Here is a 20,880-nt window from a genome sequence, read left to right as displayed (position 1 = left end):
AGTGGCTGCTCCCGGCCACCGCAGCCTTGACCTGCTGGGCTCCGGCGATCCTTCCACCTCAGCCTTCCAAGTAGCTGGAACTACAGGCGCACGCTACCAGGCCTGGCTAATTTTTTGATTTATTGTAGAGATGAGGTCTCGCCAAGTTGCCCAGGCAGGTCTCAAGCCTGCGGGCTCAGGCAGTCCACTCACCTCAGCCTCCCAAAGCGCAGAATTACAGGCTGAGCCACCAAGCCCAGCTCCCTACACTCTTTAATGTAAATAAAATGAACCAGGCACTGTGGCTCACGCCCGTAATCCGGGGGGTAAGGATCACTTGCGGCCAGGAGTTCAAGACCATTCTGGCAACATACTGAGACCCTCGTCTCTACAAAAAAATTTTGCAAAAGAAAGAAAAGGTGAGGGATAGGAAAACCTGGCCTCATATCACCATTTCATGTACAGTGAAATGTGGTAAAAAGAACATTGACTCCAGAGGCAGACTCTGACTTCGGCGGAATTCCAGCTCTGCCACTTCCTAGTCTTGTGACCTTGAGAAAATGAGTTAATCTGTCTAAATTTCAATTTTTCTGATCTGTCAAGTGAAAATACGAATTCCTGCTTCATGGAATTGGTAAGCCGCTCTCCCGGTGAGCTCTAGCCAGGGTTTTAGGCCATGGGCACATGCTTGCAGCGCCATCTTGTGTTCATTTGGTGTTTACGGTACAAACACTGCACTGCATCTCAGAGTTTTGTGTTTAGATCTGAACTCTGTTTTTAGGGACATTGAACAGGAGAGGTGCAGCCTTGGGGAGCACACCCCTGTGCAGAGGGAGCAAATGTGGACTCTGAGGTTCCAATGCCAGGATCATGGAAGATTGGGAGTGGGATGGATGGGGACAACAGGAAGCTGATTGTGGCTGCAAGGGAAGAAATGCTGTATTCTGGTTAGATGTATTCAAGAATGGAATGTACTGGCATAAGTGGAGACAGGATGGTGAACGAAAGCGTGCTGTCAGTAACATCTTGAACTGAAAACCTGTGACTCCGACCCCTGGTCTTCAGGCCTTAGAAACAAAGAAAATGGTGGCTCTTCCTTTGACAAAAATAGAAGTCATCAGGAGAAAAAGGAGAAAGGTGGTAGATGAGCTGTTTTAAAATAGTAAATTTTTTAGTTGGGTGTGGTGACTCACACCTGTAATCTCGGCACTTTGGGAGGCCGAGGTGGAAGGATTGCTTGATCCCAGAAGTTCAAGACCAGCCTGGGCAACTTAGTGAGACCTTGTCTCAAAAAAAAAAAGAAAAATTAGCTGGGTGAACACGCCTGTAATCCCAACTACTCAGGAGACTGAGGACGGAGGATCATTTGAGCCCAGGAGCTTGAAACTGTGGTGAGCTATGATCATGCCACTGCACTCCAGCCTAGGCAACAGAGTGAAACAGTCAAAAAATCAAAATAGGCTGGGCTCGGTGGCTCAGCCTGTAATCCCAGCACTTTGGGAGGCCGAGGTGAGTGGGTTGCCTGAGCCCATGGGTTCGAGACCCACCTGGACAACTTGGAGAGACTTCATCTCTACAATAAATCAAATATTAACCGGGCGTGGAAGCGCGTGCCTGCAGTGCCAGCAACTTGGAAGCCTGAGGCGGAAGGATCGCCAGAGCCCAGCGGTCGAGGTTGTGGTGGCCGGAAGCGTGCTACTGCACTCCAGTCTGGGTGACAGAGTGAGACTCCAACTCAAAACAAAAGCAAACACAAAAACAAAATAAAATAAAATATTCTAAATGAAAGAGTCCTAAAGCAGATGATCTAGAGATCAAGAGGACGGTCAGGACTGCAGGAGTCATCTGTATGAAACTTAACCCACGCAAGACAGAAAGTGTAAAGTGAGGTATAAGAATTGAGTCTTAAGATACACCCACCTGGGCAACCCCTTTGGGTCCCCTCCCACTGTGGAGCTTTTCTTTTTCTTTTCTTTTTTTTGAGTTGGAGTCTCACTCTGTCACCCAGACTGGAGCGCAGTGGCTGCTCCCGGCCACCGCAGCTTTGACCCGCTGGGCTCCGGCGATCCTTCCGCCTCAGCCTTCCAAGTAGCCGGAACTACAGGCACACGCTACCACGCCTGGATAGTTTTTGATTTATTGTAGAGATGAGGTCTTGCCAAGTTGCCCAGGCGGGTCTCGAACCCGCGGGCTCAGGCAATCCACTCACCTCAGCCTCCCAAAGTGCTGGGATTACAGGCTGAGCCACCGAGCCTGGCTGGAGCTTTTCTATCCTCTCAATAAATCCTGCTTTCAAAAAAAAAAGATACACCCACTTTTGTGGATATGAAGAAGGACTGAACAGCAAAGAGGAACAAGACAGTCCAGAATCACAAAAGCAATAGGAAAAGCCTCGCAAAAGAAGAGGGGAGCAGTATTCCCTTGCCCGATTTGGATTACTCCTGTCCCCTTCAGTTCTGGGCCCTCCCATCGCTCCCGCTTCCCCAGCGGGCATCATCTCCCATGTCTGCTTCTGTGACTGTCCACTGATCTTTCTCCATCCCCGTTGCTACAGGGGGTGGTGCTGAGAACCGACCAGTGCTTCGCTACAGCAAGGAGCAGAGGCCAACCACGCTGCCCATCCAGCCCTTCGTGTTCCAGCACCACTTCCCCAAGCAGCTGGCCAAGGCCCGGGCCCTCCACAGCCTTTCCCAGCTCTACAGCCTCTCGGGCTGCAGTCGTGCACAGCAGCCCGCCCCACCGGCTGCCCCTGCTGCTCAAGTCTCAGCCCCAGCTCCCTCTGGGGAGCCGCAGGCATCCACTCCCCGAACCACTGGCAGAGGTGCCAGGAAAGCTGGGACTGAGCCAGAGACCTCGCGGCCATCGCCCCTGGGCAGCTACTCCCCCATCCGGAGTGCTGGCCCCTTTGGGCCCAGCACGGACTCTTCTGCCTCCACTTCGTGCTCCCCTCCCCCGGAGCAGGCCACAGTCCCAGAAAGCCTCCCCCCATGGAGCCACTCCTGTCCTGCTGCCCAGCCTACCACCTCCCAGCAGCCACAGAGGGAGGACCAGAAGATACTGACCTTGGCTGAGTACAGACTCCATGGAATAGGAAGCTTGCCACCTCTGGGCTCCTGGAGATCTGGCTTTAGCCGAGCAGAGAGCCTGACCCGAGGTGGTGAGGGCAGCATGGCCTCCAGGCCCAGTAACGGTATGAGCTTCAGCAACCCCCTACACAGACACAACCCTAGTGCTTCACGTGGGCCCACTGGGTGGGTATGAGATGCTGTCTCATGCTAACTCTTGCCTGTCTGTCTTTCTGCTCATCTATTCTGCTTCCAGCCAACCACCTATCCCCTCAAGCCCTCAAGTGGCGGGAATACAGGAGAAAGAACCCGCTAGGGCCACCTGGCTTGTCAGGGAGCCTCGACAGAAGGCCACAGGAAGCTCGTCTGACCCGAAGAAACCCCATCTTTGAGTTCCCTGGCTCCTTCAGCGCTGCCAGCCATCTGAACTGCCGCCTGAATGGTGTGTGGGGAGGTCCCCAGAACACCGAGAGCAGGCTCTCCCGTGGCGGGGAAGGGGTGGAGAAGGGCTCACGCCCCACAGGAACACGTCTGGAGGGCGGGGCTGAACTGAGCTGGAACTTTGAGGTGAGAGTTGCTCAGGATTGATTTTTCCTTTCCTTCCAGGTCAAGTAGTGAAGCCACTACCACTGGCCTGCCCTGACTTCCAAGACCCCTTCTCCCTGACTGAGAAGCCTCCGGCTGAGTTTTGTCTGTCCCCCGATGGCAACTCAGAGGCCATTTCCATTGACCTGCTTCAGAAAAAAGGTGCATAGAACCCCCAGCTCAAGCCAGGGATTCTGCTGTCACTACCTGGTCACGCCTGTTGCCCTACCACCTGGCTCTCCAGAATGTGTCCCTTCAGGTCCTGGGAGGGAGGTGAGAGCACAGCTTTGGGCAAGAGCTGGAAGACTGTGTTTTGCAGTGTGAGTACATGAGAGTGAGCGAGCATCGGTCGTCAGGCGTGGGAATCAGGCTCCAGCCCCTTCCCCCAGTGAGGGACGTCTGGGGGGGAGACTTCCATGTCGTGGGCAAATGCTCTGTGCTCTTGGAGAGAGAGTGGAAGGCCCTAGAGGACCCAGCTTGGGTGAGCATGTTGGTGACATCTAGCACAGGAGAGCTGATGAGAAAATAAGCAGCCACTGAACTGAGAACAGTTTGGGGAGAGCTGGGGAGAAAATTGAGCATAATTGTGGGCTGAGGGAGAGCAGCCAGTGAAAGGGAAAGGTGGAGCTGAAGTTCTATGCAGAGCAGGATGGGAGAGTCAGGCTTGGGGAGAGGGAAGGCTTTGGGCAGGAAGGGGAATCGCCACCTTCCTCCAAGAGGCGAAGGGAATGAGGGGCGGGAGGGGTCATAGATACAAAATCATTATGTGTTCCAGAGGGAGCGGGAAGCTGAAGGTATCTGTGACCTGTGGGAAGAGGGTCAATATCTGACATGGCAAGCAGAGGGGGTGGCAGAGGGTCTGATGTGACACACCCCAAAGAACTGGCCTTGCCTTGCCCTGGTGTGAGGGACCTGAGTCTCTTCAACTCCCAGGGCAAAAAAGACTGACAGCTGGATTGATCCAGGACTGGAATAAGAGCCTAGGAAGGAAGAAAGCTGAGGGTCTTAACGGTGGCATCATTGAGGTGGGCCTGGGCTGGGAGGTAAAGATGGGAAGGACTTAAGCACTGGGCAAAAACAGAAAAGGGCCTGCCCTGAAGTCAGGTGAGACACGTGTCCAGGTGCAGGACAAGAGCGCATCTGGGAGCCCTTCCCCCTCCCACTGAGGGCTCAGCCCCAGGGGAGTTGGTGAGGGACTTGTTCGATGACCTGTCACATCAGACTCTTCCTTGCAGGGCTGGTTAAGGCTGTCAACACTGCTGTGGACCTCATTGTGGCCCACTTTGGCACAAGCCGGGATCCTGGGGTGAAGGTAGGCAAGCTGAGCCCCCCCCCACGGCATGGACCCTCATCCACTCTCATCCACTCTCATCCACCCTCATCCACTCTGTGCTACCACCTCCCCTGCTCTCTGGCAATTAGAGCCCAGAGCTGGATGCCTATGGATGGGGGCGGCAAGAGGGGAACCGCGCAGGCCAACAAGAGAGGACCGAGGTCAGGCTCCAAATGATGTCCTGTACTTCCCGGCTGCCCCTGCAGGCAAAGCTAGGAAACAGTTCTGTGAGCCCCAACGTGGGCCACCTGGTCCTGAAATACCTGTGCCCCGCGGTCCGGGCCGTGCTGGAGGACGGGCTCAAGGCCTTCGTGTTGGACGTCATCATCGGGCAGCGGAAGAATATGCCGTGGAGTGTGGTTGAGGCTTCCACACAGCTGGGTAAGTGCTTGGGGGCAAGAGGGGGACCCAGGGCTGAGTTTAGGGCTCCAGAAATCGGTTGCGTGACCTCCAGCCTGGCTTCCTCCCAGGCCCCTCCACCAAGGTCCTGCATGGCCTCTACAACAAAGTCAGCCAATTCCCGGAGCTCACCAGTCACACCATGCGCTTCAATGCCTTCATCCTCGGCCTGCTCAAGTGAGTGTGTGGATCGGCCAGGCTTCCCAACACCCCGCCCCCCCCAGCTCTGCCTCCCCAGAGGAACCAACTCCTGCAACTGAGAGAGAGGATGGACCTGCCAGGTCCGTGGCCAAGCCTCAGGGTCACCACTTTCTCACTGCACTCGTGATGCTCTGATCACCAACATGGTCTTCTGCTTTTACAAATCTGTGATATGGCTTATTTGGAAACTACTTGGGTTTCTCTGTTTCTCTGGACCTTGTAAGCCCTGATCCTCTCAATTCCAGCGATGCTTCCAAGGCCTGCTGGACCCTGAGTCCACCTGGGACCCACGCCGTAGTAGTATTCTTTCTCAAGCATGGGCCCAGGTCGTCCCCCTTGGCCCTGAGCCGCCTGTACGTTCACCCAGGAGCTGCCCTCACTTCTCAGGTTTACTGTAAGCTGACTCTACCCCTGGGGAAGGGATTGGCTTGTGAATTGTGTGTTCACCCATACCCCGCTGACTCTCTGGAGTTACATGAAATGAACCCTGCCACAGAAGGGAGCCATTCACCTGTGCTTCCCCTGTGTCTGTCTCCTTTGCACCCTGGTATCTGACTGTGTCCACACTAGACTCAACTGTCTTCACCTGTCTCCCACAGCATCCGGTCCCTGGAGTTCTGGTTTAATCACCTCTATAACCACGAAGGTAATGCCCAGAACCCTGCTCTGCCGCAAAAACTTAGCATAGGCCAGACTCAGAGACACAAAAGGAGGAATCGTTGTCTTCTCAGCTGTTGGGGTGGGGAGGGCACCACACAAGCTTTCATCCTCGGGGCTCCAGGCTCCACTCAAGGCCTTCCCCAGCAGCTTCTGGAGCTAGAACCTTAGAGTCAGCAGGATGCTCCAGCAATCTGGAAGTCAGGGTGGCCAGGAACCCCAGCGCCTCTCTAAACTCAGGGCCAGCTCTTGGCGTCGTGGAGTCTATGCTCTGCACAGCCTCAGTAGGCATTGCTGTCATTGCCTGATACACAGCCCGGGCAGCACATGCGGTGACCCTGCCCAGGTTCTTTCTTTTTCTTCTTCTTTTTTTTTTTTTTTTTTTAATTGAGCTGGAGTCTCACTCTATTGCCCAGGCTGGAGTGCAGTGGCACACTCCAGCCACCTCAGCCTCAACCTACTGGGCTCAAGCGATCCCTTCCGCCTCAGCCTTCCAAGTAGCTGGAACCACAGGCATGTGCCACCACGCCTGACCAATTTTTTGGTTTATTGTAGAGACGAGGTCTCGCCACATTGCCCAGGGTGGTCTCGAACCCCTGGACTCAGTCAATCCTCTCGCCTCGGCCTCCCAAAGTGCTGGAATTACAGGCTTGAGCCACTGTGCCCAGCCAGGTTGTCTTCCAAAGCCCCACGCAGGCCAGGCTGTGCCGTCTGTGTGGGTCAGCCCCTCTCTCTGCCCCTAGATATCGTCCAGACCCACTACCAGCCCTGGGGCTTCCTGAGTGCAGCTCACAGCGTGTGTCCTGGCCTCTTCGAGGAACTGCTGCTGCTGCTACAGCCCCTGGCCCTGCTTCCCTTCAGCCTCGACTTGCTGTTCCAGCACCGGCTGCTGCAAAGCGGGCAGCAGCAGCGGCAGCACAAAGAGCTGCTGCGGGTATCCCAGGACCTGCTGCTGTCCGCCCACTCCACCTTGCAGTTGGCCCGGGCCCGGGACCAGGAGGGCCCTGGAGACGTGGACAGGGCCGCTCACGGGGAGCGGGTGAAGGGCGTGGGTGCCCCAGAAGGGGGAGAGGAGGAAGAGGAGGACACGGAAGAGGCGGCCGAGGCAGCAGAGGGCTCAGGACACGGCAGGTGGACCCGAGGCGGGCAGGCCGGCTGGTGGTACCAGCTCATGCAGAGCTCTCAGGTCTACATTGACGGCTCCGCTGAGGGTTCCAGGTTCCCTCGCGGGAGCAGCAACGGCAGCGAGAAAAAGAAAGGGGTGGGAGGCGGGGGCGCCCCCCAGGCTCCACCGCCGCGAGAGGGCGTAGTGGAGGGGGCCGAGGCCTGCCCTGCCCCTGAGGAGGCCCTGGCCCGGGAAAGAGGCTGGCCCTTCTGGATGGGGAGCCCCCCGGACTCCGTGCTGGCTGAGCTGCGGCGCAGTCGGGAGAGGGAAGGGCCGCCCATCGCCCCGCCCGCAGAAAGCGAGGATGGGGCCGCGGAGCCTTCACCTGGGGGCATCAAGTGGGGACACCTCTTCGGCTCCCGGAAAGCTCAGAAAGAGGCCCGGCCTGCAAACAGGTGAGAGCCTGCCCCTCGTCGGGTGGAGGGGTGGAGCCTGAGCCCGGGCACGGGCAGAGCCAGAGCCCAACTGCTGTCCCCTAGGCTCCCCTCGGACTGGCTGAGTCTGGACAAGTCCATGTTCCAACGAGTGGCACAGACGGTGGGTGCCCGCCGGGAGCCAGAGCCCAAAGCGAGCCCGCAGGAGCCACACTCTCCAGCCCTGCCCTCCAAGCCCCCATGGTGAGCCTGGGGAAATGGAAAGGAGACTGGGGGGCTGAGTTTGGCTTTCGATGGGGTTTCTATGACCTCCCTTTGTTGTTTCCCCAGCGAGGTGCAGGCACTGTGCCACCACCTGGCCACAGGCCCTGGACAGCTGAGCTTCCGCAAGGGAGATATCCTGCGGGTGCTGGGGCCAGCGGGAGGAGACTGGCTGCGCTGCAGCCGTGGCCCTGACTCTGGCCTGGTGCCTCTGGCCTACGTGACGTTGACCCCAACTCCAAGTCCGACCCCTGGAAGCAGCCAAAACTGAGGCCCTGTGCATGCTGGCGGCCTCAGGGACCCTCAACCCCCACACTCAGCCTGAGAGCCCTTCCAAGCCCTCTGGCTTGGCCACAGAGAGTAGACAGAGCCGGGGCCACATGTCCCTGGGCAGGCCCCTGCTCCTGTGCTCAGTATTAATTACCCCCTCACATCCCGGTGTCCGCGTCCAGACCTCCACCCGGGAAAGGAGGGCAGGGACGCAGCACTGGGCTGCCAGAATTTCTCTGGCCCAACTGGGCCAGCCCATCCCTGGCTGTGGACAAGCAGTCCCCATGGAAGGAGATGGCCCAAGAAGCCATTTGCAGAGTTCCCTAGGCCAGATGGTGATGAGGATGGGAAACAGTACTGGGGCCAGTTCCCTGAGCCCTTCGGCTGTAAATAGGCTGTGGCCAGTGCCTGGTCGCCAGAAGAGGGAGGAGGAGCCCAGGCTTCTGTCTATGTATGTATTTATTTATTTATTATACCTATTAATAAAAAAGGTGCTCAGCCTCCAGACCATTTTCTCTTTGTGCTCCCCAGCCCTCCCTCCTTCCAGAAGGATGACTGGGAGAGAGGGTGGAAAGGCAAGGGAGAACTTGAAGTCCAGGTGCCTACGCCAGGAGCTGCTTCTGGAAGGTACTGAGGCCCTGAGCATCCTGGGTGAGATGCCCAAATCTGTGGCCGAACTGGAACTTATACCCTGTGAGGCCAGGAGAGGCTGTCACATGGAAAAGCCATTTAATTTTCAGACAGTTGGCTCGACTTCCAAGCCACCCTCTAAAATCTAGCCCTAACTCCCCACGGTGAGCGTCCTGTTTCCTTTTCTGCCTAACAACTAAGCTGAACCACGCGATCCGAGGTCCCCCACACCCGCTCCAGCCCCCAAACCTCCCACCTGTCCCGACCCCCCCAACCTCCCAGGCCCCAGCCCTTCCTCCGGGGCTCTCCTCACCCAGCACATGGTGCCTAGTTAGGTGAAGGACCCTGGTTCTGAAGGTGGGTCCTGGGCAGCGGCGGGAGGTGTTTGGGATCCTTCTGGCCTCCGTCCCGTGGGTGCTTCTGCCCAAATTCCTGCAGTGCCCGGTTGGTGAGCACAGGAAAGCCGGAGCCGAAGAGGAAGCGGGCGCGGGGCACGTAGCCAGTGAAGCCTGGTGGCGGGGTGGGGGGAAGACACTGAGCCGATGTGACCTGGGTCCCCCTGTGCCTTCCGTCGTCACCCACCTCCACTCACCTGACATGAAGAACTTCCGGGGGTCTCTGTCATCCATGGAGTAGGGAGAAGCCTGGAGAAGAGTTGACGGGAGAAACTCAGCCCCTGTGCTCTCACACGCGCTCCAGGGAGGTGGCTGGCAGTCAAGTCCGCGTTCCCCTGTCCCCACAGTCCCCCTAGTGGCCACCTCAGGCCTGGCCACACAGAGCGAGGACCCCCCAGTCCCACGCCCTGCACTCCCACCGCCTCTCAGCCTCACTTGTTCTTCCTCCTCCGGCCCCAGCCTTGGCTCTTGCTCTTGCTCGTTCTCCAGCTCTTTTTCTCTCTCGGCCTCCTGCGGCTGCTCCTGAGTCCCTCGCCCACCGTGCAGCTGAGTGAAATCGCTCACAGCCTCAGCCCAGATCTGGCTACAGTTCTTGGCAAAGATGAACTTGGCCCGGGGTACAAAACCTGGGTGGGCAGGAGGCGAGGAAGTTAGTACTGGAACACGTGCCCGGGGGTGGGGACCACCTGCTCATACCTGTGTACAAACCTGTGTACCCAGGGATCATGCTGGAGCTGAGCCTTCCGTGCCCGCGCCTGAGAGGTCGGCTCCCCCTGGGAAGCTCGGGAGAGCGTGGAGGCCGAATGGGAGGCAGGAGTGTGCGATGGGCGGGGGGCCAGGCTAGGCCAGGAGGGCCTCGAAGTAGCTGGCCAGTCACCTGCCCATAGGTCTGGCCCATGCTGAACCGAAGTAGTGGGCAGTGTCCAGTGTACCTGTAGCACAGGGCTCACCCACTCACCTCAGGAATCCCCCGGCCCCACCACCCCAGAGTTAGAAGCAGAGACCTCTGGAGCCCTGAGCTTTCTGGATTCAACTCCGTGTGTGTCCATGTGTGTCCGTGGGTGTCTGTGTGTGTGCACACGCTCAGCAGGCAGGCTTTTCTAAGTCTCTGCCTGGGCTCTTGATCCCTCTTCCCTACTGTTACCTGGTTCCCATGGAGAAGACAACACAAAGCTTTGTGGCAGGCCCAGCTATCACCCTTCCTTTGTTTTTCCATTCCATCCAACACCATAGAGACTCCAACCCTGGGCCTCCCAAGCTGACGCGTGGACTTGGCCCCCAGGTCTAGATGGCATAACTCCTCTGTCCCTGTATCTCTATGCCCTTCTTCCCGGAAGCAAGCAAGGGAGTACACTGCATGGAAGTCTTACCCTGGGATATAATGTGGGTTCCGAGGGTTGAGCCCTGGGATGTAAGTGCTGGCCACAGCCATGGGAAGCCGGGCAGTTCCTTTTGTTTCCCTTTGAGCCGAGGTGCTGGGCTGTGTGTGCTGTGTCCAGGACGGTGGGGCCAGAGGAAGGGGGCGGGGCTGGGGGAGGAGAGAGGGGAGGGGGCAGCCGTGTGATGACTGCCGCAGCCTCCAAGGCCAGCGGCACGGGACAGCAGCTACTTGGAAGGCTGAGATGGAAGGATCAAAGAGCCCAGCAGGTCGAGGCTGCGGTGGCCGAGAGCGTACCACTGCACTCCAGCCTGGGCGACAGAGTGAGACTCTGACTCAAAGGAAAAAAAAAAAGACCTTAATTTCCTCCCCTAGTGTCTACCGTTGTCTTAAGCTTCTAACACATATAGGAGATCAATAATGGTTATAAACTCAGCGGATACAGGGATTCTTACTGTGGGGGCTCAGGGGAAGGAGACAGGAGGATAAAGATGGGGAAGGGCATAGACTAGGGGACAAGTTAGAAGTTGTTAAGAAAATGATTCAGATTCTAAGTAAGTAGAGACCGGGAAGATGAGATCTCAGAGAGAGGGAGGAACCTGGTCGAAATCCAGCTCTGGCCCGGGTGTGGCACATGCCTGTAGTCCAGGTACTAGGGAGGCTGAGGCAGGAGGGTCTCTCGAGTTTGAGTCAAGCCTGGGCAATACAGCAAGACCCCATCTCTTAAAAAAAACCTCTGGGTCTGGGTCAGGGCCAGGCTGGCCTACCTTTCTGCAACAGAGCCCCACGCTTCCCACCTCCAGACTTAACAGGGCCTATGCTGACGTCTCAGGGGAGCTGCACAAGCTCGCTGGTTCCCAGGGAACACATTTCATGTTCCTCATTGTCCTGCCAAGGATGGCCTTGGATGTGTCATGTAGAGTTGGGGGGCACTTGCCTTGTAGTTAAGGAAACATGCTAGAGTGAGCTGAGGGGGAGCCCAGAATAGCTGTGGTGTGTTGAGTTTAACAACCTGGACTTGGATTCTGACGACACCGTTGGGTGCACAGCTTGCACCTGTTCCTTACCCCATCTTCCTTCTTCCTAATTTTGTTCTTCCAGGCAGCCAGAAGCTTCAGGGAGGCTTGGCGAGCCAGCCCCGGGAATGAGTGTGGCTTGGTCTAAGCCCATCCCAGTGGTCCTGTTCCCCTTGCCAATGGTTGCGTGGGCTTCTGGCATTCTAGACACTGTGAGGGGAAATCTGTTGGGGCAGGGGAGGGTCCTGGGAGAAGTTTCTTTGCTCTTAAAGAAAATATTCGCATCAAATTAGAGCGAGAGAGAGAGAGAGAGAGAGAGAGAGAGAGAGAGATGCACAAGAAGAAATGATGTCTGCTCCTGCCCCAGACATTCTGTGGACATGATGGAACTTTGGCAGTCATCCTGCAGCCCTATGGAAAGCTGACCTGGGGACAAAGCCTAATACATCAGGGACGGACGGTGGAGGAGACAGGCCCAGGTCCTTGAGAGTAACGTAGAGCCACTGAGTTAGCCAACCTTCTATGTGAAATACTAAATGTCATTATTGTTAAAGCTACTTAGGTTTTCTTTTACTTAGAGTCAAAGGTATCATAACTTAAAAAGTCAAAACAAAACAAAACAAAAACACTGGTTTAAATCCTAGCTACACTACAGATAGGGACCTTGGTCAGATTCATCTCATTGAGCCTCAGTTTTCTCATCTGTAAAATGGAAATGCTACCGCTACTATCTCACAGAGTCAGATTAGGTGAGCTGATGCATAATGAGCTGTTATCTCGGTGCTGGGCTTATGGCGAGCACTCACCAAATGGTAAAATAGTAGTGCATAGTATTTGGTGGGCGTGGGGGGAAGGAAAAGAGCTGGGGATAGTAATAGATATTGGGGTTTCAGGAGAAAGCGTCTGTGAAATTGAAAAGTGGAAAGGTTAGAATTGGAGTTGAGGTGTGGATTAGGATGTAGGGGCCAGAACACATTCTGCAGATAACATTGGCAGGCTCACGCTTGTAATCCCAACACTTTGGGAGACCAAGGTGGTGGATTGTTTGAGCCCAGGAGTTTGAGATCTCATCTCTACAAAAAATAGAAAAAAATTGGCAGGGCGTGGTGTCACGCACCTGTGGTCCCTGCTCCTTGGGAGAATGAGGTGGAAGGATTACCTGAGCCCTGGAGGTTGAGGCCGCAATGAGCCATGATCGGACCACTGCACTCCAGCCTGGGCAACAGCACGAGACCACGAGTCAAAAAATAAAAAGAAGAAGAAGAAACCCCAAAATGATTACATACAACACAAACCTTTTTTAGTTTTAAAAAAATACATGTAGCTGCATAAAACTGCATAAAAAGGAAGCAAAGGAATGATAAAAGTGGCATAAAACAAAAAAAACGTGGCGGGATGAAACAAAATGGGTGGGAAAGGGGAACTATATGGTTATATGTATGTCATTGTCAAAGTTCCCATTGTTTGGGAATGTGTTTTATTTATTTATTTTTTAGTTGGAGTCTCACTCTGTCACCCAGGCTGAAGTGCAGTGGCACGCTCACGGCCACCACAACCTTGACCTGCCGGGCTCCGGTGATCCACTTCAGCCTTCCAAGTAGCTGGAATTACAGGCATGTGCCACCATGCCTGGCTAATTTTTTTTTTTAATTGTAGAGATGAGGTCTCGCCAAGTTGCCCAGGCTGGTCTTGAACCCGTGGGCTCAGGCAATCTTCTCACCTCAGTCTCTCAAAGTACTGGGATTACAGGCATGCGCCACCATGCCCGGCGGGAATATGTTTTAATAAACACTTGTTATTTTACATTATAACAAATAAATCATGGACCAATGACGAGAGTATGTCATAAACCAGAGATTATGATAACCCAAGTCTACGCTTTTGAGGTCCGAAGAGGTGGGGTGGGGGTAGGGGTATTCAAGTCAAAATGATCAAAATAGTGGAAATTGGATGGATTAAAGGAAAGGAAATAGCACATTCTTCAAACCCACAAGGTCCAATATTCATTTCTTCAGTCTACTTACTTACTAGATATCTCTACTGTGCCATTACCTTATGGTCAATACAGAGATGAACAGATAAATAAGACATGATTCCTAACCTCAATGTTTTTATTATTTTAAAGAAGAGACAGATACTGAGAAAGGTAGAATAAATAAATACCACAATGAAGTTTTTTTAAAACTAAACTTATAATAGGCTGCAAAGAAAAATCTCAAAAATTCCAACAAGCACAAATAAACCACATTTTCTCACACAAAAACAATTTAAAAACTAAAAAGTAGCTTAAACAAAGAAAACCTTAGACATTTAAAATTGCCCTCTTGAACTGGGTGTGGTGACCTAGATCAGTAGTCCTGGCTACCCAGGGGGCAGAGATGGGAAGATCCTTGAACCCAGGAGCTCAATGCTATAGGGCATTGTGATTGTGCCTATGAATAGCACCAACCTGAGCAACACAGCAAGACTGTCTCACCAAAAAAAAAAAAAAAAGGTCTTAGCTCTTGGGACAAAGGAAAAAAATTGCAATTACAAGCCATCATTTATAAATAAATAACAAATGAGAATTCAACCAAAGTCAAATTCAGAAGCAATTTTTCTTGCCTCAGATGAATACTGGCATCATAATTAAAGACTATAGGCTTGATCCTGGCTCCTTCACTCTCAAGCTGTACAGCCTTGGGCAAATTAGTAAGCATCCCTTTATCTCTTTTTCCCTCATCTACTAAATGGAAATGAGAACGGTGACAAGATCGATTTAAATGGTACACGTAAGCAGAATAGTTGCTGGCACCTAGTAAACCGTCGGTGTCATTATTAAACAAGTGTTCCAGTGGGAGCTGTTTGGTTAGAAGAAATGACTGCCTACTTTGGCCCAAGTGGGGAAGAAGCCAAGAGTGGAAGGAGGAGCAGCCATCTTAGGGATGAATAGATTTCATGGTATCCAAGGAAGGAACCAGGTAGCCTGCCCGGGCCTCAGGGAAACTGGAACTGGGAACATGAAAGCTAATGGTCCCCAAGGCAGCTATTTTCACTCACCCTGGGGCCATGTGCTTCTCTCTGTGCTTCTGCTCAACTCTCTCTGTCTCTCTCTTTCCTCTTCCCAGATGGATTTGTCACTAGTTCTCCCTCACAACTTTGGTGGGCACATGGCTCCTCAGGAAATTCCTTTCTCTTCTTCCCCACCGTTAGTTACCAGAATCCCAGCAGGGGCCTCCGAAATGTTAGATCAGACCCACTGGGAGGTTGTGCGATCCAGTGCCACGTGAGAGATGCAAAGAATTGCACAGAAGTTAGATTGGAAAATATAGTTTATTTAGAAAGTAAATTAGAGAGAGAGAGAGGAGAGTCACCTCCCCAAGGTAGAGGAGACGGCCAAAACTAAGAAAACATGGCAGCTGGCCCAGCACAGCGGCTCACACCTGTAATCCCAGCACTTTGGGAGGCTGAGGCAAGATGATTGCATGAGTCCAGGGGTTTGAGTGACCTCATCTCTACAATAAATCAAAAAATTAGCCGGGAATGGTAACACATACCTGTAGTTCTAACTACTTGGAAGACTGAGACAGAAGGATTGCCTGAGACCAGCAGACCGAGGCTGTGGTGGCCATGAGCGTGCCACTGAACTCCAGCCTGGCCAACAGAGTGAGACTCTGACCCCGCCCCCCCAAAAAAAAAGAAAGCAAAAGAGAACATGGCAGCCACAGCTCAAAGAGCACAATGGCAAATGGCTGTTTCTGGTCGAATCCTTTTAAACTTTCCTTTTAATTGGGGCAGGTCTTTAAGGTGATTGGGTGGTAGTCTGCTGCAAGTCATCACAGAGGGCAGGTAAGCACAAGTACTGACGCCAGACAGATGGGTGGGTTAGTCACATGACTGTTGTCATGTTGATAGGGTCTATGTCATGAAGGTCACCAAGGGTTGATTTGGTTAACTTCTTGGCAAAACAAGCGGGGAGGAGCTGTAAAGCAATTATCAGTAGCTATCTCTGAGAGACCAATTCTGTCCTTAGCTGGTGATTACAGGGTAAATGAAAGTGAACTGCTAGAAAAACATGAAATAAAATGGCTCCTCATTGGGTATACTGACTCCATATTATGTCCTTTCACCCACCATCTGTACAATAGTTATTTCCTAGGCAGAATGTGCTTCAGAATGACCTAGAGTAATTTTTCCTAATATTCATACCTAGGTTTTTGCAGGTTGTTCTGGGAGTAGGGCTCTGGCATTCATATCTTTAAATCCTCTTAATTTAAGCGGGGGGAAGCACACCTATAGAAAAGTTGCAAGAAAAATATAGCCTTGGCCAGACACAGTGGGTCACACCTATAATTCCAGCACTTTGGAAGGTTGACACTTGAGGATCAGTCAAACCCAGGAGAGACCAGCCTGGGCAACACAGCGAGATTCTCTATTGTTAAAAAGAAAGAAAGGGGCCGGACTCGGTGGCTCAGCCTGTAATCCCGCGCTTTGGGAGGCCAAGGTGAGTGAATTGCCTGAGCCCGAGGGTTCGAGACCCGCCTGGGCGACTTGGCGAGACCTCATCTCTACAATAAATCAAACAAATTAGCCGGGCGTGGTAGCGCGCGCCTGTAGTTCCAGCTACTCGGAAGGCTGAGGCGAAAGGGTCGCCGGAGCCCACAGCAGGTCGAGGCTGCGGTGGCCGGGAGCGGCCACTGCACTCCAGTCTGGGCGACCGAGTGAGACTCCAACTCAAAAAAAAAAAAAAAGAAAAGAAAGGAAGAAAGGTAAAGGCAGAGGAGAGAAGAGAAAAATATAGCCTTTACCTAGGTTTACCACTCAGACGTGTAGTCTTCTACGTGCCCAGGAAGGAAGAAGCAGACTCAGGTGAGCACTGTCACCTATATCTCCCTCATCGCTCTAGCCTTGTGAACAGGGAGGGCAAGTGTGCGGAGTATGATGACTTCAGCCGGACAGGCTGAAAATTGGTCTAAAGCCAACCAGTCAACTAACTAAATTAACTAGCTAATAGCTAAGCAGTCAATTCAAGAAGCTAGAAGAAGTGGAATATCACAATGCTAAGGAAAATACTGATGAAGTTGATGACAGAAGCCAGTAAATTCAGAAACAGAAAAGCCGTTGAACTGTTTACAATAAGAGCTGTTTAAAACGACACCAAATAAGCCAACTGCTGGCAAAGTTAGCACAAGAAAGACCACAAAAATCCCTCTAATAGAAGGAGGTTGTGACTAAAAACAGGCACACCAAACTCTTTTTTTAAATTGTAAAAGAAAACTAGGCCAGGTGTGGTGGCTCAAGCCTGTAATCCCAGCACTTTGGGAAGCTGACATGAGAGGATTGCCTGAGTCCATGGGCTTAAGACCAGCTTGAACAACATGGTGAGACCTCATCTCTACAATAAACTTTTTAAAAAATTAGCCGGGCATGGTAGCACATGCCTGTAGTTCTGGCTACTTGGAAGACTGAGGTGGAAGGACCACTTGAGCCCAGCAGGTCGAGGCTGTGGTGGCCAGGAGCGTGCCACTGCACTCCAGCCTGGGCAACAGAGTGAGACTCTGACTTAAAAAAAGAAAAAGAAAAAGAAAACTAAGTGAAACTGTATATAATTAAACTGGAAAACCTCAGTGAGATTAAAAATTATCTAGGAAAATATAAATCCAAATCAACCCAAAATGATACAGAACACCTGAATAAAATAACCACAGAAGGACTTGGGCAAGAGTTCAAAGAGATGCCCATACCAAAGACCCGCATTCCACTTAATGCACAAAATTAGCATGAACTTGATTCAAGACAACAAACCTAAGACCTAGTAAACCTCATACAGGTTATACAAATGAAAAATCCCAAATACAGCTTCAAATAGCAGGATGCTTGTATCACTGTCTTCTTTCCTCCAATTCAGGGCAGATACCATGAAATAAAGGAGACTTCTCTCTGAGGTCTCCGGGACTCGGCAAGACAGCACATTTTGAGAGACTTCTGCCAGAAGTTCGGGATGAGAGGAATGCTGGCAAATATTCTGTTCTTTGTCACCCCGACCCTTTGAACACCTTTATTGACTATCAGCTCAATAAGGACAGATAGATGTCTATCTATCTTGTTCCCAATTATATTCCCAACATCAAGCACAGGTGTCTGGCACATAGTATGAGCCACACAAATCTAGCAATAGTGTAGAATAATAACATACACTAAGACTAGTAGGGTTGTTCCAGAACCACAACAATGATTGAACTAGAAACTGTATTAATGCAATTAACAAATGAATAAACCAAAGGAAATAAAAGCCATTTGATCACCCTGACAGATATTGGGAAGATGTTTTATAAAATTAAATATCTGGCTGGACACGGTGACTCACATCTATAATCCCAGCACTTTGGGAGGCTGAGGTGAGAGTACTGCCTGAGCCCAGGGGTTCCAGACCAGCCTGGGCAATTCAGCAAGACTTCATCTCTACAATAAATCAAAAAATTAGCTGGGCGTGGTAGCGCACCTATAGTTACTTGGAAGGCTGAAGTGGAAGGATCGTCTGAGTCCAGCAGGTTGAGGCTGAGGTGGCAAAGACCGTGCTACTGCATTCCAGCCTGGGCGATGGAGTGAGACTCCAACTCAAAAAAAAAAAAAGAAAGAAAGAAAGTGGATTCTTCCTCACTTATATAAGCTTCCTATTGCTGCTGTAACAAATTACCCCAAACTTAGTGGCCTAAAAATAACACAATTGTATTCTTTCACAATTCTAGGGGTCAAAATCCAAAATAAGTCTTATGGGGGATAAAATCAAGGTGTTAGCAGGACTGTATTCCTTCTGGAGGCTCTGGGGAAAAATTCATTCCTTCCCTTTTCCTGCTTCTGGAAAGCCACTTGTATTCTTTGGCTTATAGCCCCTCCTCTGTCTTCAAAGTCATCAATAGTGGGTTGAATCTTTCTCTTATCACCTCACTCTAACGTCTCTCATTGTCACACCTCCTTCTCTGACTCTCCTGCCTATCTCATTCTCTTATAGGGACATTGGTGGTTATATTGTACCCACCATGTAATTTAGAATAATCTTTGCCAGGCGCAGTGGCTCAAGCCTGTAATCCCAGCACTTTGGGAGGCCAAGGCGAGTGGATTGACTGAGCCCGCGGGTTTGAGACCCACCTGGGCAACTTAGCGAGACCCCATCTCTACAATAAGTCAAAAAATTAGCCAGGTGTGGTAGCGCACATCTATAGTTCCAGCTACTTGGAAGGCTGAGGCAAAAAGAATCACCGGCCCAGAAGGTTGACACTGGGGTGGCCGTGAGTGTGCCACTGCACTCCAGTCTGGGCGATGGAGTGAGACTTTGACTCAAAAAAAAAAAGGATTAACTATTAAATATGTTTGCCATGGACATAAGACAGATGTGTGTAGGGTTGATAGTCCTTTACTTAACAAAAGTCAGAATCCTCCAGGGCCAGTGGCTTATACCGGTAACCCCAACACTTTGGGAGGCCTGAGGCAGAAGGATTGCTTGAGACCAGGAGTTTGAGACCAGACTGGGCAACATAGTGAGACTTCATTTCTGAAAAAAAAAAAAAAAAAAAAATATATATATATATATATAAATACTTTCAAGTAAACTATATTTTTTAATCTAAAAAAAGAAAGAAAAAAAATATTAGCCGGGCATGGTGGTGCGTATCTCTAGTCCCAACTACTTGGGAGGCTGAAGCAGAAAGATCGCCTAAGCTTAGGAGGTCAAGACTGCCACAAGGCGTGTGATCATACCACTGCATTCCAGCCTGGTTGATAGAGTGAGATCCCAACTCCAAAAAAAGTCCAAATCAAGAACACTCGCCGTCATCTTTATTGTTCAACTTTATTCTAAATGATGCATAGAATAAAAATAATTAATAAGAACAATAACTATTGGAAAGGAAGAAAAAACTTATGCTCTTCCTAATACAAAATCCTGAGAAGCAACTGAAGAAAAATGAGAACCAGTAAGGGTACTGTAAGATGGCTTATTATGTGAACAATATATTCAAATATCAATAGCTTTCTTAGCCAGCATTACCAGTTAGATGACACTGGATGACTTCCACTTCCAGCATTATGGCAGAATAGGTGTCCAGTGGATTACCTAAAGCAATCAACTATCTCCTAGATAGATCATTGAGGTGTTGCTGATCTCCCCCAGAGTAAGGAGTCTTCAGAAACACACCTTTCCCTCAAAAACAGCAACACAAACAAACAAAAATAGTAAAGTGTGCATTGGGGCTGGAGAGACAGGAAACATGGAGGACAGGGGCTACTCTGAGAGCACCCCTTGCTTGGTGGCATGACACCAATAAATGTGTGCTGAGGACAAGTTGTCCCTAATGGGTGATAGCCATTGCATCATGAGAGGGACAGACCCCCTTTCCTTTTAGATTGTCATTGTAACAATGGTCTTTCTGAAGGAGCTGTAACAGAGAGTGGACGAAAGCTTAGGTCTTGTGTCGTGAGGTAGCCAAAGCTAGTGTTCCCATGCTAAGCTAGAATGCTCAAAGGCAGACTGGGGAGTCCTGGTGGTAGGAACTCCTGTCTACAGCAGAATCAGAAACAATTTCTCCCTGGAGGAAAACTTCCCTGGTTTAGACATATAAGACTCCCACAAATTAAGATCAAGCAATCAATTCACAATCAAAGATTGTCTAGTGTACCAAAAATAGCTCACCAGAAGAAACATCGGATTTAGACCTCCCCAAAACTAAAGATATTACAATAGTAAAATACAGAATATAGAACCATTTTATATAAAATGTTTGAAAAAAATCAATATACAATCACAACATACACAAGCACCAAGAAATTATCAGGAATAGTCAAATTTTAAGGGGGAAGAAAAGATACTTCTAGGAAAAAAATATTAAACTGAATGCAAGGGCAAAGTAACAGATCAGACTGAGCTAAAGGGAGAATTACTCATTCAGAAAATAAATTAGGCAGGGTACAGTGGCTCACGCCTATAATTCTAGCACTTTGGGAGGCCAAGGATTGCTTGAGCCAAGGAGTTTGAGACCAGCCTAAGCAACACAGTGAGACCTTGTCTCTACAAAATAAAAAATAAAAAATTAGCAGGGTGTGGTGGCGCACACATGTGGGCCCAGCTACTTGGGAGGCTGAGGCAGAAGGATCACCTGAGCCCAGGAGGTCGAGGCTGCAGTGAGCTGTATTCATG

General features: G+C 51.2%; 2 protein-coding genes across 6 annotated transcripts in view; one reads left to right on the top strand and one right to left on the bottom strand.

Moving 5' to 3' along the window:
* RUSC2 (RUN and SH3 domain containing 2) overlaps positions 1–8,794 on the top strand; it is a 75,199-nt gene extending 66,405 nt beyond the window's left edge. For 2 of the 3 annotated variants that reach the window (XM_021715064.1, XM_008063139.2), the window contains 10 exons: positions 2,534–3,169; positions 3,301–3,486; positions 3,651–3,791; positions 4,865–4,941; positions 5,169–5,343; positions 5,433–5,538; positions 6,162–6,208; positions 6,963–7,779; positions 7,864–8,001; positions 8,089–8,794. In XM_021715064.1, coding sequence (XP_021570739.1) covers positions 3,148–3,169; positions 3,301–3,486; positions 3,651–3,791; positions 4,865–4,941; positions 5,169–5,343; positions 5,433–5,538; positions 6,162–6,208; positions 6,963–7,779; positions 7,864–8,001; positions 8,089–8,290 — 1,911 coding nt within the window. In that variant the 5' untranslated portion in view covers positions 2,534–3,147 and the 3' untranslated portion in view covers positions 8,291–8,794. The remainder of the gene's footprint in view (positions 1–2,533; positions 3,170–3,300; positions 3,487–3,650; positions 3,792–4,864; positions 4,942–5,168; positions 5,344–5,432; positions 5,539–6,161; positions 6,209–6,962; positions 7,780–7,863; positions 8,002–8,088) is intronic. The other variant, XM_021715063.1, reaches the window with a different exon arrangement.
* Positions 8,795–9,246: 452 nt separating this feature from the next.
* On the bottom strand, positions 9,247–10,780 carry FAM166B (family with sequence similarity 166 member B). Of its 3 annotated transcripts, none has more exons than XM_021715066.1 (5): positions 10,685–10,780; positions 10,023–10,246; positions 9,734–9,940; positions 9,513–9,600; positions 9,247–9,361 (listed from the first exon to the last, which is right to left on the bottom strand). In XM_021715066.1, exons 1-5 carry the CDS (start codon positions 10,744–10,746, stop codon positions 9,247–9,249), a joined length of 696 nt encoding a protein of 231 aa, XP_021570741.1. In that variant the 5' UTR covers positions 10,747–10,780. The 3 variants fall into 3 exon arrangements, with proteins under 3 accessions (XP_021570741.1, XP_021570740.1, XP_021570742.1); XM_021715065.1 differs by having other exon boundaries at positions 9,247–9,428; positions 9,512–9,563; positions 9,750–9,940; XM_021715067.1 differs by having other exon boundaries at positions 9,251–9,363; positions 9,515–9,563; positions 9,750–9,940.
* Between the last annotated feature and the right edge of the window lie 10,100 nt (positions 10,781–20,880).

Source organism: Carlito syrichta, unplaced genomic scaffold (assembly GCF_000164805.1).
Source record: "Carlito syrichta isolate Samal-C Ts95f unplaced genomic scaffold, Tarsius_syrichta-2.0.1 Scaffold306593, whole genome shotgun sequence".
In the NCBI taxonomy this organism is placed as follows: domain Eukaryota; kingdom Metazoa; phylum Chordata; class Mammalia; order Primates; family Tarsiidae; genus Carlito; species Carlito syrichta.
Note: the sequence above shows the minus strand (reverse complement) of the source record. Positions and strands in the feature narration are given on the sequence as shown.

Coding starts and splice junctions, on each gene's coding strand:
- FAM166B (XM_021715065.1), bottom strand. CDS start 10,746: ATGGCTGTGGCCAGCACTTACATCCCAGGGCTCAACCCTCGGAACCCA. Junction 10,247..10,684: donor AACCCACATTATATCCCAGG/GTAAGACTTCCA, acceptor CCTGTGCTACAG/GTACACTGGACACTGCCCAC. Junction 9,941..10,022: donor CATGATCCCTGGGTACACAG/GTTTGTACACAG, acceptor CTGCCCACCCAG/GTTTTGTACCCCGGGCCAAG.